The sequence below is a fragment of the Sinocyclocheilus grahami genome, unplaced genomic scaffold, assembly GCF_001515645.1.
Source record: "Sinocyclocheilus grahami isolate Dianchi unplaced genomic scaffold, SAMN03320097.WGS_v1.1 scaffold553.1, whole genome shotgun sequence".
Lineage (NCBI taxonomy): Eukaryota > Metazoa > Chordata > Actinopteri > Cypriniformes > Cyprinidae > Sinocyclocheilus > Sinocyclocheilus grahami.
Window position 1 is genome coordinate 1,094,226 of NW_015505732.1, and position 14,046 is coordinate 1,108,271.

General features: G+C 39.1%; 1 protein-coding gene across 1 annotated transcript in view; it reads right to left on the bottom strand.

The window, feature by feature from the left end:
* LOC107556016 (ankyrin-1-like) overlaps nucleotides 1–14,046 on the bottom strand; it is a 154,781-nt gene that overhangs the window by 49,698 nt on the left and 91,037 nt on the right. Inside the window, exon 36 of the mRNA XM_016238982.1 lies at nucleotides 12,049–12,210. Within this exon, the coding sequence (XP_016094468.1) occupies nucleotides 12,049–12,210 (162 nt within the window). The remainder of the gene's footprint in view (nucleotides 1–12,048; nucleotides 12,211–14,046) is intronic.

Genomic DNA, 14,046 nt, shown 5'->3' on the forward strand with positions numbered 1-14,046 from the left:
AAAAAAAAAACAATAGAAAAGTTTTCAGATAAAAAAAAAAACAAACCCTTAAAATGTTATGTATAAACAGAAACATAACATCCACTATCACACAGAAAATGCATAATTGTGAACAAATAGAAAAAAATACTTATTTGTATACGTAATAAAAAAAACTAAAAACTTATTGTGAGGAGTTTAACAGGATCCCTGAATTCACAGGTAATAGACAGACATGAGGAAAATGAAAACATTGAGTATAAATAAGTGATTGTACAGTGACCAAAAAGGTTAAAAAAAGAAAGGTAACAGAAACATATTTCTAAGAGCTTAACAACTATCAAAGATCACAAATAGCACTAGCAAGGCCTTCATGCAGCTGTAACATGCCATGCAAGATCCATTGTTAGACATCATGCCAAAAAGTGATATTTTTTATTTGAGGGGCATCACACAAGGACGATAACAACATGTGCCATAAAGACAGTTAAGTGATAACAGAATATAATTACTCCCTGAATTGAACATTTTCAGGTTAGATGAAGTTAACTTTACCTAGACTTTATTTTCTTTCACTTATCTTTATGGTAATGCACACGCACCATGTGAATTGTCATTGTGTCCTGTTTCAGAGCCCTTCAAGCTAAAGTTTGATCAAAATCTCCATGGAGAAGCATTCATGCTTTATGCCCTCCTGTGATACATGCAGACAGGGTCCAAAATTAACTCTCGCAAAGAGCCAAATGTGAGTACAACTGGATTTGGCGAGTAAATACAACTCACTGACCAGCTGTTCGGTTTCAATCTAGATGGTTTAAATCTAATTTTAAGAATAATAATGTGAATCTTGCTTATATATGTAATAAATATTTTGCTTCTACAAGTGCTGCAGTCTATTTATCTAAGATGCCTAAAATTATGTTTTTTCTCTATGTGGCAACACGCATATGAAATATTGCTTGCATTAAGTCACCAAAGCAATATTTGAATAAAATTAATTTAATTTATAATAAAAAAAGAGAAAAATACAGTTTCAAAAATATATATGGCTACAAAAGTTTTACCCGCCACTGGCAGATATGACATGGAGTTACTTTTGGACCCTGCATGCAGAGATTATGGAATGAGGTACATCCAGGAAAGTGCCACAAGAGCATGTCAACAGGCCTCATAGCAGAAAGGCGAGAAAGGGTTGTTTGGGTAGAAGGAGACAGAGCGAAAGAGAGAGAGAGAGAGACAGAAAGAAAAGGAGACAGGTGAGTCAGAAACACCTCCCTCCTGTTGGGGGCGCTAAGCATACAACTGGTGATGGAGGGGGTTGATCACAGAACAGAGCAATAACTTTCCTTTTTTTGGAGGGGGGAAGGTGGCTTGGAGGGGAAAAGAAAACACACGACTGGTCTGAGGACAGAGAGATAAATGAGGGTCAGAGGTCAACATGATGTCTGTATGAGGTCAAAGGTCAGAGAGGAGGTGCATAAGAGGAAGAGGAGGAGGAGGAGAAGGAGAGGAAGAAGGCTGGGCTGCATGTGACATATCAAGAAAAATACAAAGCATGGGGTAACGGGAACAGGTTTAATGCTCTGCCTGAATAAACAGAGAACTCCCGCCATTTTGCCCACTATTTCAAGATGTCACACACACACACACACGGCTGTCCCTTTTAAGTTTACAAGGGTTTTGTAAACTATTCTTGTTATTCATAGTAGACCATTAAAATGATGCTAAATCTAGGTTCTTAGCATTCAATTCAGTATCTCACTATGGATGCAAGCTTTCAGTGTATTCCTCTGAAGCCCCATTTCATTGATGCTTGTGTCTAGGAGTCACTCCACTTGCCCTACAAGGGTGCGTTCCACTTTGCTTTAAGGGTGTGTTTACATTTGTAGTTCAGTTCTATTGGTTCTAGTCCAAAGCAAAGTACGTTCATTTCCGATTCGGTTAGAGAAGTTACATTTTTAACACGAACCTATAAGGATATGGTCACAATGTGTCTGGTCTCTTTTGTGTTCATATTTCTGTCAAACAGCACTAGAGTTTGTTTGGTGTGCACCAAGGTGCGGATGGCAGCATTCACACTTGAACCACACTAACAGAGCAATCGCACCAGAGTTTGTTTCAATCGAACCAAACCCGAGTGTCAAGACGCTCTTAGACAAACACTTACAAACTTCCCTAAGCACCTTCTCTCGGGGGAACCCCCACCGCCACTTTGAAGTGTGTTCAACTTCATCAAGTGGACGAGGGAAGTTTATATGGACAGAACATCAACCCCTCGATTTTGGGTGTGAGTCTACTTATATGTACACTTATTTTGAGATTATCTACATAGTACTTGTAGCTAACCTTAGGATGTTTTTACACAGTCACAGTTAAGTGTATTTTTGTTTTCCTTAGCAACCGAAGCCTACAGTAGGTATAGAAAATAATCACATTTTGTTGCTTTGCAGCTTGAAATGAAGATGGACACAGTTTTTGTTTTATCCAGCTGTATTTACTCAGTTAAACTTATAACATCCAAGTCACAGATATTCAGATAAAACACCAACATGTCAGAAAAAAAAACAGAATCACTGAGTTGGAAAAAGGATCACCCCCTTGTGTGAGTATTTTGTTGAACCACCTTTTGTTTTAATTACAGCCTTTAGTTTGTTGGGATTTGTCTTTACTAACTTTGCACATCTAGACTTTGCAATATTTGCCCACTCTTCTTTGCAGAGCTGCTCAAGTTCAGTTCAATTTGATGGAGAGTGTTTGTGGACTGCAGTCTTCAAGTCATTCCACAGATTTTCAGTGGGGTTTAGTCTGGACTCTGTCTAGGCCATGCAAGGACATTCAGCTTTTTTTCCTTCAATCACTGTGTGCTCAGTTTTGCTGTGTGCTTTGGTCATTGTCATGTTGGAAGGTAAACTTTCTTCCCATTGACAACTTTCTGGCAGAGAGCAGCAGATTTTCCTTATGAATTTGATGGTATTTTGCCCCATCCATGTTTCCTTCCATCCTGACAAGTGCTCCAATCCCTGCTGCAGAGAAACACCCCAGAACAGATATCACCACCTCCATGCTTTACTGGAGAAATGATATTATCTGGATGGTGAGCCGGATTGGATTTCTGCCAGACATATCGTTTGGTGTTGAGGCCAAATAATTCAATTTTAGTCTCATCTGCCTCAGAATCTTCGAGGTGTGCTTTGGCAAAGCGCAGTCTGACTGCATATGACTTTTTTCTTGCAACCCTCCCATACAAGCCACATTTGTGGAGAATCTGTGATATTGTTGTCACATGCACACAATGAGCACTCTTTGTCATAAACTCCTGCAGCTGCTTCAGAGTTGCTGTAGCTCTTGGTCGCCTCTCTGATCAGTTTCCTCTGGCTCTTTCATTCAGTTTGGAGTGACGTCCTGATCCAGGGAGGGTCTCTGTTGTACCAAATACCTTCCACTTCTTAATAATAGACTTCACTGTGCTTCTAGGCATTGATAAAGCCTTTGTAATAGTTTTGTCTCTATCTTCTGACTTGTGCCTGTCCACAACTTTATCCCAGAGATCTTTTGATGGATTCCCATATCTAATTGTTTGCTTCAGTTGCACTACCAAAGACTGAACTGCTCCAGAAAAGCTCTTTTCATGCTGAGCTGATCAAAATGAGCACAGCTGATCACAGTTGAAAGTCAAATGGCTTTGTGTGCCATTGAGAAGGTGATGAGCAACACCTGATTGAGTTTACAAGTCATTTTTAAGAGGGGGGAGATCCTTTTTCCAACTCTGTTTTTTTATTTTTTTCTTACATGTTGGTGTTATATCTTTCACTTGGATGTTATAATCAGCACTGAGTAAATACAGCTGGATAAAACAAAAACCATCTTGTGTCCATCTTCATTTCAGGCTGCAAAGCAACAACATGTGATTATTTTAAAGAGGGGTGATTCTTTAAAAATTTAATTATCGATTAAAAATTTATAAAAAGTGCCATAGTGCATTCCAAGTGATCAAGGTTTTAGACCATTGCAGTTTTTACCAACTTTTTTGTAAGACAAAGCGCATAGCAACTTGTGACATTTTGGGTAAACCTTTTATCTTTCATTCAGTAGAATAATGTCACCGGTTTCGCCCCGTGAGCGCGAGGTTTTTCTCGACTGGCAGAGTTAGCAGCACATTCAACAGACTTGTGAATGAATGAATACAAAACGTTTCCAAAAACCTATCACTGTTGACTGTCTGGGCATATGAACAAGAATGTAGTTTGTCTGTAAGTATGCACATATATTTGACTTTAAGTTACATTAAAGTACTATTTCAGAAACAGAAAATATGTACATGAGAACTGCTTCATTGGGCCTTTAGTTGTATAAAAATGCAGTACTTTATGTAACAGTTCAGAGAGTAAACGCAAGTGCAACTTGATGACATAATGAATATGATAATTAGCATATATAAAGTTTAATTGTTATATAAAGTTATAAGCATGTTTATTAAAAACAAGTTTTGTAATAATTATTTCAGACCTTTTCACATTGATGAGAATTCAGATTCAGACCTTTGAATGTAAACTTTGAGAACCCCTGATATAAACAGTATGGCTACCTTCCGGTTATGGTTGAGCAAATACTGGCGTGTTTTTCTGCTGCTGCCATCTTTTTATGTTCTATAACAGGGGTGTCAAACTCGGCTCCTGGAGGGCCAGTGATTTACAGAGTTTAGCTCCAATAATTAAACAAGCACGATCCAGCTAATCAAAGCCTTCAGGAGTGCTAGAAACTTCCAGGCTGTGTGTTGGCATTGGTTGAAGCCAAAATTGGTTGAAGCAGGACAGTGGCCCTCCAGGAGCTGGCTTTGACATGCATTCTATAACTTTATGCACATTTCGTTTTTTTTTTTATGGCTGTTGATTTGATGACCTCATATGGAAAGAAGCTATATTTTTTGTTTGTTTGTTTTAGAATAATTGTAGAACACGGATGACTAATTCATTGAAATCCCTGCCACTTTTTCACCTGGTCAACCTGAGCCTTCTTATCTTGTCTCCTTTCTCCATGCATCGTCCTGTTTGGCATTTCTGAGTAAATGATCTAGGCTGGATATTGTGGACTAATTTTGGATAACACAAGTTTTCATCAACTGGATTTTAGAGTAAACAAATGAGTCTTTGATTGTAACTCACCATGACTGGTACATGTAAACTCTAACTGGCCAAGCTGATTCTTCAAATCTCACTGCCTCTTCTCAGACTCATGTTATTATTACTCTCCTGACCTGGCGATTTAATACTCATCACTGGATCTCTGTAGCAGTGTTGATATAGTACCATATCGCACTCCTGCCCATGTTCACTCATTGTATGGCTGGTTTCCCACAAACTAAATTATCACATTTGCAGCTGGTCCAAAATGCTGAAGCCAGGCTTGTATCCGGGTAAGGAAAAATCTTTTTATTTACAAGTCACTGTCAGGTTTAGCACCCCAAAATATTATTGACTCTACCCATAACTCAGGTTATCTGATCAATTACTGTTGACTGTACCCACTGTCACTGTAAACCTAATGGTGACCAAGCCTTTTCTATGTTAGTCTGGAATAGTCTTCCTTACCATGTGAGGTCAGCTCCACCAATAGCCATTTTTAAGTAAATTATTGAAAACGCTACTTTCAAGATATTAAAATATGATGGTTGTTCTTGTACTGATATTTCTCCATTTGTCCAAAAAATGGAGAAAAAAAAAAATAATAAACTACCTGCAGCTGGAGCCATTGAGGAGGCGAGTGATGTACCACTTCCCCACTTTTCAGTGTTGATCTACAGGCTTTGTGTAAGTGCTGCCTTCACAGCAGAAACTGCAAAGTCTCACTACGAAAGGAAGAGATTGCAGACTGAAAAACAGCAGGTAAGAAAGTGGTCCTAAAATTAGTTGCAGTCACATGCAAAAACAATCCTTTCACAAGCAATTGCCCATCCAAGGGAGATCCATGCTCTGGGTAAAAGGGATTCTCCACATGTCCTCTATAGCACCTTTATTGAACAGCTCACATCAGGAGTACACGCGCCACAAGCTCTACATTCCCATCAAAAGCAGACAGTTTGCAGTCAAGCATAGTTAAATGGGCTTCCAATGCATGTACTGTCTTTCAGGGACTTGAACTCTACTTTAGTGCTCACCAATTACCAATTATCTGGGACAAGGTATCTGCCATGCCAGAAAAGAGTGGAATCAGACAGTTAAACTAGTGGGTGCTGTTATAGATCTCTTCTCTTCACTTTGGAGATGCACTGAGCCATGGAAAAGGCCAGAGCCTCATGGTCATACAGGAGAGAAGGTGATGACTTAATCTCCCCAGTCAGACAAAGGAAGAGTCTATCCTGAATGCACCAGTGATCCCAGAGGGGATTTTCGGCATTGTTTTGATACAGATGCTGAGGCAGTGTGGAAAATAAAAGGAATGATGAGGCTCTGCATCAGCTTAGTCTACCAAGGACAATACAATCTGTCCATCCCACATCCCGCCAAATTGTTGTGTCGGTGGCAACAAGCCACATGTACAGTATACCTGTTGGGTCACAGTGGGATCCTATCCAAAGACTTGTTTACCTGAGGGACCAACCAGCAACTCTCCCCACTCAAGGAGAAAGGAAAAAGAAGAGGGTAGCTTTATGGGTTCCCTCTGCAGGGCAATAGGCAAATAAGGAGTGCAAATGGTGCACCTATGAATTCTCTCAAGCACTTCACATTCTCACAGTTCCAGATACCTTTCACAGTTTTTATCCTCCAAATAACTTTGCATAGCAAAAGAATCCACAAAGTGGGAGAACATGCGGAGAGCTACTGCTTCCTTCGAAGTGGTGAGTCACTCAATAGCTGTCCCAACACAGGCTATTTGCACATGCACAGTGCAGTGCACAAACTCACTTGCAGCTCCACTACTAGATGCCACCACAGTGCTGTGCATAATCAAATGGCGAGCATGCACAAAGTCTCAGGCTAGGGTCAGGTCTCTCTCTCACATGCACAGGGTGTGGACCTGCTCTCTGGAAGCAATCCTTTTTTACAGGGAATGGAAACTGAGTGTGATTAAACAGATTCAGAGCCATTCATGTATACTGGCCAAACCCGAATCCAGGGAAGTCATCAACATTTGCACAGGATAGTGGAAGTGATCTCACTACCATATTTCAGAAGAGAAATCTAGCACAAATCCTAGCTTTCAGAAGAGGCACTAGCTGGTTTAATGAGCACATTCAACAAGGGGATGACTCAGTGGGCTCTGTTTTAGGGGTTGCAATATGGGATGTCTGTGCAGGAGTGTGGTGTCCTCATAATACATACTCAAAAGGCTTTATGAATGACGAATGAAGGGAGGAAGAGGTACTCCTTTTTTTTTTTTAAATACAATGATGATAACCCCATTACTTAGAGATAAGGGGGGTGACTAGACACAAGCATTGTATTTGCCAGTAAAAGGGACTGGCGTAATGAAACATTTCTGAGAAATTCACAGAAGGGGCATATCCAGTAATGAGACACCTCATTACAGTAGAGTTCTCTCTATACTCTATTCATACATAAGTGTGACCCAGTGTCTAATGCAATGCAGCCCGTTACTCATATAATTAAAGTCAATATTGTGCATTGGGGGTGAAGTACTGTACTAAAGGAAAGAGTGGGACGGACACTACTATTTTTGTTCGATCAAAGGTGCTTCATGCAGGATGTGTGTCCTTCTGCGCTATTTCTTAAATAGTTTTTTTTTTTAATGCTATAGAATTATATCTTTGACCACTGCAACACATCTCATGCCACGAGTGGTGGATTTTTAAGGTGCTGTTTAACTGTTAAAAGTACATCTTGAGAAACCTGTCTGCTGTTCAATAGTGTGCAAATTGTTGTGTTTTCTAAGTGTTTTTTCAGTCTTGGATCTGTAGCAGTTGAATGGAATGCCAAACCTGACAAAATTATAAATAAATAAATATATAAATAAATATACAAAGAGAAGTAAAATAAAATCTAAAATATTAATTATTTATACTTTTATTTCCTTATTTATGTATATTTTTTCCACATTTATTTTTTCTTTTATTTATTTCTTCATTTACTTATTTCAACTTTTATTTTTTTAAGTATTTATTTCTGTATTTATTTACTTTTACATTTATTTATCTATACATTTCTTTGTCTGTAGGGTAATGAGGAGGGCGTGTTTTACCTCAGGAATAGCAACACCTTGTGGTGCCCAAACGAATTACAAGAAGTGTAGCCTATATGACGTGCCTGTGATAGTGTGATGAATGACTTAGATGGGCAATATGGCCAAAGTCTTATATCACGGCCACGGGTTAAAGGCACAATATGTAATTTTCGCCACTAGAGGGCGCGTATTCAAAATAAACAAAGAGACAAAGGCGTAGTTTGATGACGCTGTGACTGAGTGTGGAATCATGGGAGTTGTCGTCTTCATCCTCACAGCCGATGCAATCAGACGGGACTCGGGCAGAAATCATGTTCATGGATAAGCTAATGATTTATTAGGGTAAAGCAGCTACTAGATACATTTGAAAGTTCTGTTATAATGCTACTCTGTGCGGTCGTCACCGGTCTATTAAAACACACAACATATTAAAGCGTCTTTGGTGTTTCCATGTTTTCTACAAAACAAAACCTGAAATCGAGGGGTTAAGACGTCTTTGGTAGGCGACACAATGACACTATGGACAGGGTGCGTGTCACTAGTTAAAATTGCTTATTTCTCTGGATTTAAACATTCTTCGAAACATTTGGGATAAAGCAAGTCAGCAAACAAGCCAGCAAAATATATAACACTGTTCTAATGGTTTTTGGATATTTTAATAAACAAAATCTTACATATTGTGCCTTTAAGTCATTTATTATCACCCTATCTCTATGTATAGGCTACTACGGAGCCGCTAAAGGGACATGTTGGTGGGAAAAATATGGGGTGGGAGGAAAAAATATTTTTCAAATCTTTTGCGTTCCCCAAGAAACTTTGCATTCGCTCACAAAACCAGTTGAGTTCATACAGCTCAGTACGTTCACAATGAAGCAGTTCATATAGTTTTATTTTGAACTTGGACTCAAGTATGAAGAAATACAGTCAGAGCTTAGTTCAAGGCACGGTTTTGGGACATTCTGAAACGCTTAATGTACTAAAACAGTGACACTGGAGGACCACATTCAGTATCAATAATTAACTCTATTAATATTAATAACCTTATTAATATTTTTTATATTACAGACAAGCAGAATAGGCCAGAATATGAACGCAACGTGCATTTAATGCACATTAAGCTTTTTCTCCCCCAAACGTTAAAAAGGACGAAAACGGTGATATAAAAAGACCAAATCTGGTATACAGTTTATTAATAAAACATATTATGCACAGGAAAGCAGATGAGCCCAGAATGTGAACGGAACATGCAAAGTTTCACGTGTTTTCTCCCCCCTAGAAAAAAAAAACAGTACAATGAAAACTCTTAACGTGGCTTAAAGGATTAGCACGTTGCTTGCCTGTACATAGTATATATTTTTAATAAATTATATATAAAATATTGGCTTTTTATCACTGTCTTCTTATACTAAGCCACGTTAAAGGCACAATGTGTATGCCTTCGCCGCTAGAGGTCGCATTTTCAAAACAATAACTAAGGCGGAGCTTGACGACGCTCTGAAGGAGAGTGGAATCAAAGCCACTAGAAGGTAAGCGTAACGGCTAATGCTAACGCTTACAATTTGCTGTTTTTTTGAATGGATGTCAATGGAGGAGAGGCTTCACTATGCTGAATAAACAGCTTTTTAGAGGAAACAGCTTATCATTTAATAAATCAACAGCCTATTAGCTAATCTCCAACATGTTTTACACTAAGCAATACTTTTGGATTGGACTATTTTTAGAGTTTACACCGAAAAAAAATGCCGTTTTATAAGAGAAGTCACTGACTTTTTTTTGCGACAGGTGAGATACAGCTTACGGCATTCTCATTCATTCCTATGGGATCCATAAACGGCGATTGAGTGTCGCACAACTCCGACTGAAATTCAATGACGTCAAGGCTGTACTGTGATTGGTTATTTATTTCTCCCCCATAGAACTGTAGCATAAATTCTCAACTGGTTTTGCGAGCAAACGCAATTATCTTTGCGAGAGAACAAAAAAAGCTTTGAAAAATATGTTTTCCTCCCACCCCGTATTGTTCCCACCAACATGTCCCTTTAGGGGTTCCGTAGGATAGGCTACATACAAATAGGGTGATATTAAATGATTTAACCCGTGGTATAAGATTTTGGCCATATTGTCCATCTAAGTAATTCGTCCCACTATCACAGGCACGTCATGTAGGCTACACTTCTTCTAATTCGTTTGGGCACCACAAAGTGTTGCTATTCCTGAGGTAAAACACGCCCTCCTCATTACCCTGCAGAAATGTATAAATGTGGAAATAAATAAATATAGAAATAAATACGTAAATGAATACAAAAATGTTGAAATAAATAAATGTGTAAATAAATAAAATAAAAAAAATGTGAAAAAAATAAAAAATATACATAAGGAAATAAAAGTATAAATATTATTTTTTCTTTTTTTTTTCTTTGTATGTTTATTTATTTATTGATGCTTTTTTACATTTATTTGTATAGTTATTTATGTATTTATTTATTTTTAATTTTGTCAGGTTTGGCATTCCATACAGTTTCAGATTTGTATGATATAATCTATGGCAGGGGTATTGATATTTATTATATTTATTAGGGTATTTACACTAAAGTCTTGAAAGAAAAGAAGCACAATAACAGCACCTTTAAATGTATTACTAAAATATGACTACTGTATGCATGATATTTACATTATACATTATAAGTAAACCTCTGGGAAAATAATACATTAAAAAGTTATGTCAGGACCCTTTTAATGTCCCCTCAAAGTGATATGAATGTATATTTTGCACCGGACCTTACCCTTCACATCTGTAGAACTAACACATTTCACACTAGCCTTAAGGCTTTCAATCATAAAAACGTGCATCTCTCTGCACAAGTAAAATGTGTGCTAAATGTTACCACAGAAACACAGGAGGCATGCTACTAAATGAACTGATATCTGGAATTAATTAGGTTACCTTTGATAATGGTAAAAAGGAACCAAATTTCATCACATATCAGGTAGCCAATGTGCAGAAATGTGACAAACGGGTTAAATACAACTTAAGCTGTATTGACAAGATCTGTTGCATGCTGTTGAAAATGTTATTTAAGCTCTAAAGTTGTCCAAATTGTCATTGTGAGGTGGGACTACTTTTCTTGATATGATAACCAAAACGATTCTGATGGGTGGAGCTATTTTTAAATGTAAACAATGTTTTATGGCTAGTTACAGCAGAGACCGTCTTCCAAGTGAAGATAACAATCTCTAGCTAAAATGTGTTGAAAACATGGAATTCAGAAATGGGTAACCCAGAGGCTGCTGTGCCTGATTGTAAGTAAATAAAGGAGGTTCTATATGATCACATCATGTCTCTTCCTGGAATTTTTGAGTGGATATCAAGCAAAAGTGGTCATGTCACTTAAATTTGAAGTTAAAATTGGACAGACATCATTTGTAAACTGCAAGCCACAGATACAGTCGGAGCTTAAGTCTTATTTTACCCTGTAATATACATTTAACTGAATAAGTAACTTAGAATCGGTCAATAGTGATTTGTTCATTCAAACACACAAGCGCATCTCCTTTAATCTAAAATATTTCCCAATTTCAATGGGAATAAAGGACCTTTGAGGTATTTTAAAACATTTCCCTGCAAAATAGTCAAAACATTTGGACAGGCTACAAAGAATAGCAACATAGCATAGTTCTGGAGGGGTGTCTTCAGTTCTGGTCCTGGTTACAGCAGAATTGGAAAAGGAAATGTTAGGTTCATGGCCAAAATATAGGGGGGCAAGGGTTTGAGCAGAAGATACAGCAGCAGATATCAGCTGGATGAGAGGAAATGCCAGATTTTGGAAAGAAGGATTACGTGGGACAAGTGAGAAAAATGTAGAATGTCAAAAAGCGGTGTCTCTCACTTACCATTTGTGATGCCAGGAGATAGATGGTCTCTCTCATGATGCCTAGACCTGGAAGCATCTTGCTCCCAGCCCCCCTGCTGACCTGTTGGTGGTCCCTGGCCCTCCAACATGTTCACAATGTCCATTCGGTCAATGCTCTTGAGGGCCATGTACAGGCTGTCCACTACAGTGGTGAGAGACACACAGATGGTGGAGAAATGGAGAAGGGGAAGACAGGGTAGTTGGACATAAAGGATGAGGACAGAGACACACCACTGACAAAACCAAAGGATTTTAAGACACTATTAGGAAAGACATCCAAATAACAATAATTTCAAAACGACATTAGGATTAACTGTAAAAACCTCTATTACTTTTGTTATCCAAAATATGTAGATACTGTGCATAAATCTGTCTCAGTCACGTTAACTTTTCTTTACAGCCACCATATTTATCACCCTCAGGGGGAAAGCAATGGTAGAGAATTCAAAAACATACCACAAGTTAATCATACATAGGAGGATGTCTTGTGCAGACTATCATGTGACCAATGAGCTTCTCCTAATTTTCACCTAACAACATTGGGGAGCCCCACCCATTTACACCATAGAAAGTCGGCCCTAACCACAAGTTAATCATACATAGGAGGATGTCTTGTGCAGACTATCATGTGACCAATGAGCTTCTAATTTTCACCTAACAACATTGGGGAGCCCCACCCATTTACACCATAGAAAGTCGGCCCTTTTTATGCAACCCCTCCACATTAAGAACCCAGAGGTAGGATGAGCACCAGTTTGGCAGTGTTCAATGTTCATTTTTTGGGAAGTTTTATTTTGACAAAAACTTGAGGGTGATGGGACAGGGCCTAATATACCCCCATGAACTTGGGAAGGGCAGAGCCAGGGCTATCACTGGCCTCACTCCTCTTAAAACAATGCAGGGCATACCAATGGCTCCCCATGCCTCTTCTTCTTAGGGGGCTGTCTACACCCATAAAGTGTGTGCTGGAGAATGGTGAGATGGATTCCTGGCCCAGATCAGGTGACAACTGAAAGCCTTATTCTTTTTCTTCTTAGATTTACAGTGAGCCTGCATAGCTGCCACTGCTGAACCAAAAAACCCACCCGGGGATGGTGAAGCCTCTAAGAACAAGAACAAGGAGTTCTTATCAATGGTCTTATAGATGTTCAGTCACAGATGCATTTGAGCTGCCACAATTAATGCCACGGAATGACCCACAGCTTGGTTGGTGTATCTAATGCTGTGTGTATTTTAGTCCACAAGTCTTTAACTAGCTTCCCTTCCTCAATGGCTGTGCCCACCTCAGCCTGGAGCTCTGCAACATAGGCAAGTTGCAGAGACACTGACAAAGATCTTTGCTGTGACCGGGTATGCTTTGGCTTTATAGATCTTGTTCACACACTTGGCTGTTTGTGAGATAGTTGAGGTGCCGAATCAACCCCAAATTAGTCTAAGGGGCCAGACAGGCATCCAGAGATTCCAGAAGGCTCCACCATCCCCTGTTTGCTGCACCCTCCATCACCAAGAATGCATTAAAACACACAAAATTTGGAATGGCATGGTTGCCGGCCATTCAACTCCTAGGTGCTCAGCAGTTTGGCGACAGACAGGAGTAAACAAATCTCCAGCTGTGAAGAAGAGAAACCACCCTCCTTTAACCCATTGGCATCCTATTCAGGAGGACTGGGGAGGAATATGCCATGATAGAGTCAGCTGTGCCTTCCATTCCTCTGACTGGGCCTAGTCCTCTATAGTCATCATCAAATCAGAGAGGTAAGGATTTGATTGGGGCAGTTCGGAGGCTCAAAACTCAATTGGAATCGCACCACTTTTGAAGCAATAGCTGTCTGGGTACATCAAATGTCTCAAACACTTGTTTCTAGAGCCCTCCAACACTGCAGATTTTGAATGTCTCATTTGTCTGACACATTTCAGATCTTGGAGTCTCTACTAATGATCTGATGACCTGAAGCAAGTGTGTTTGATTAGGGAGAAA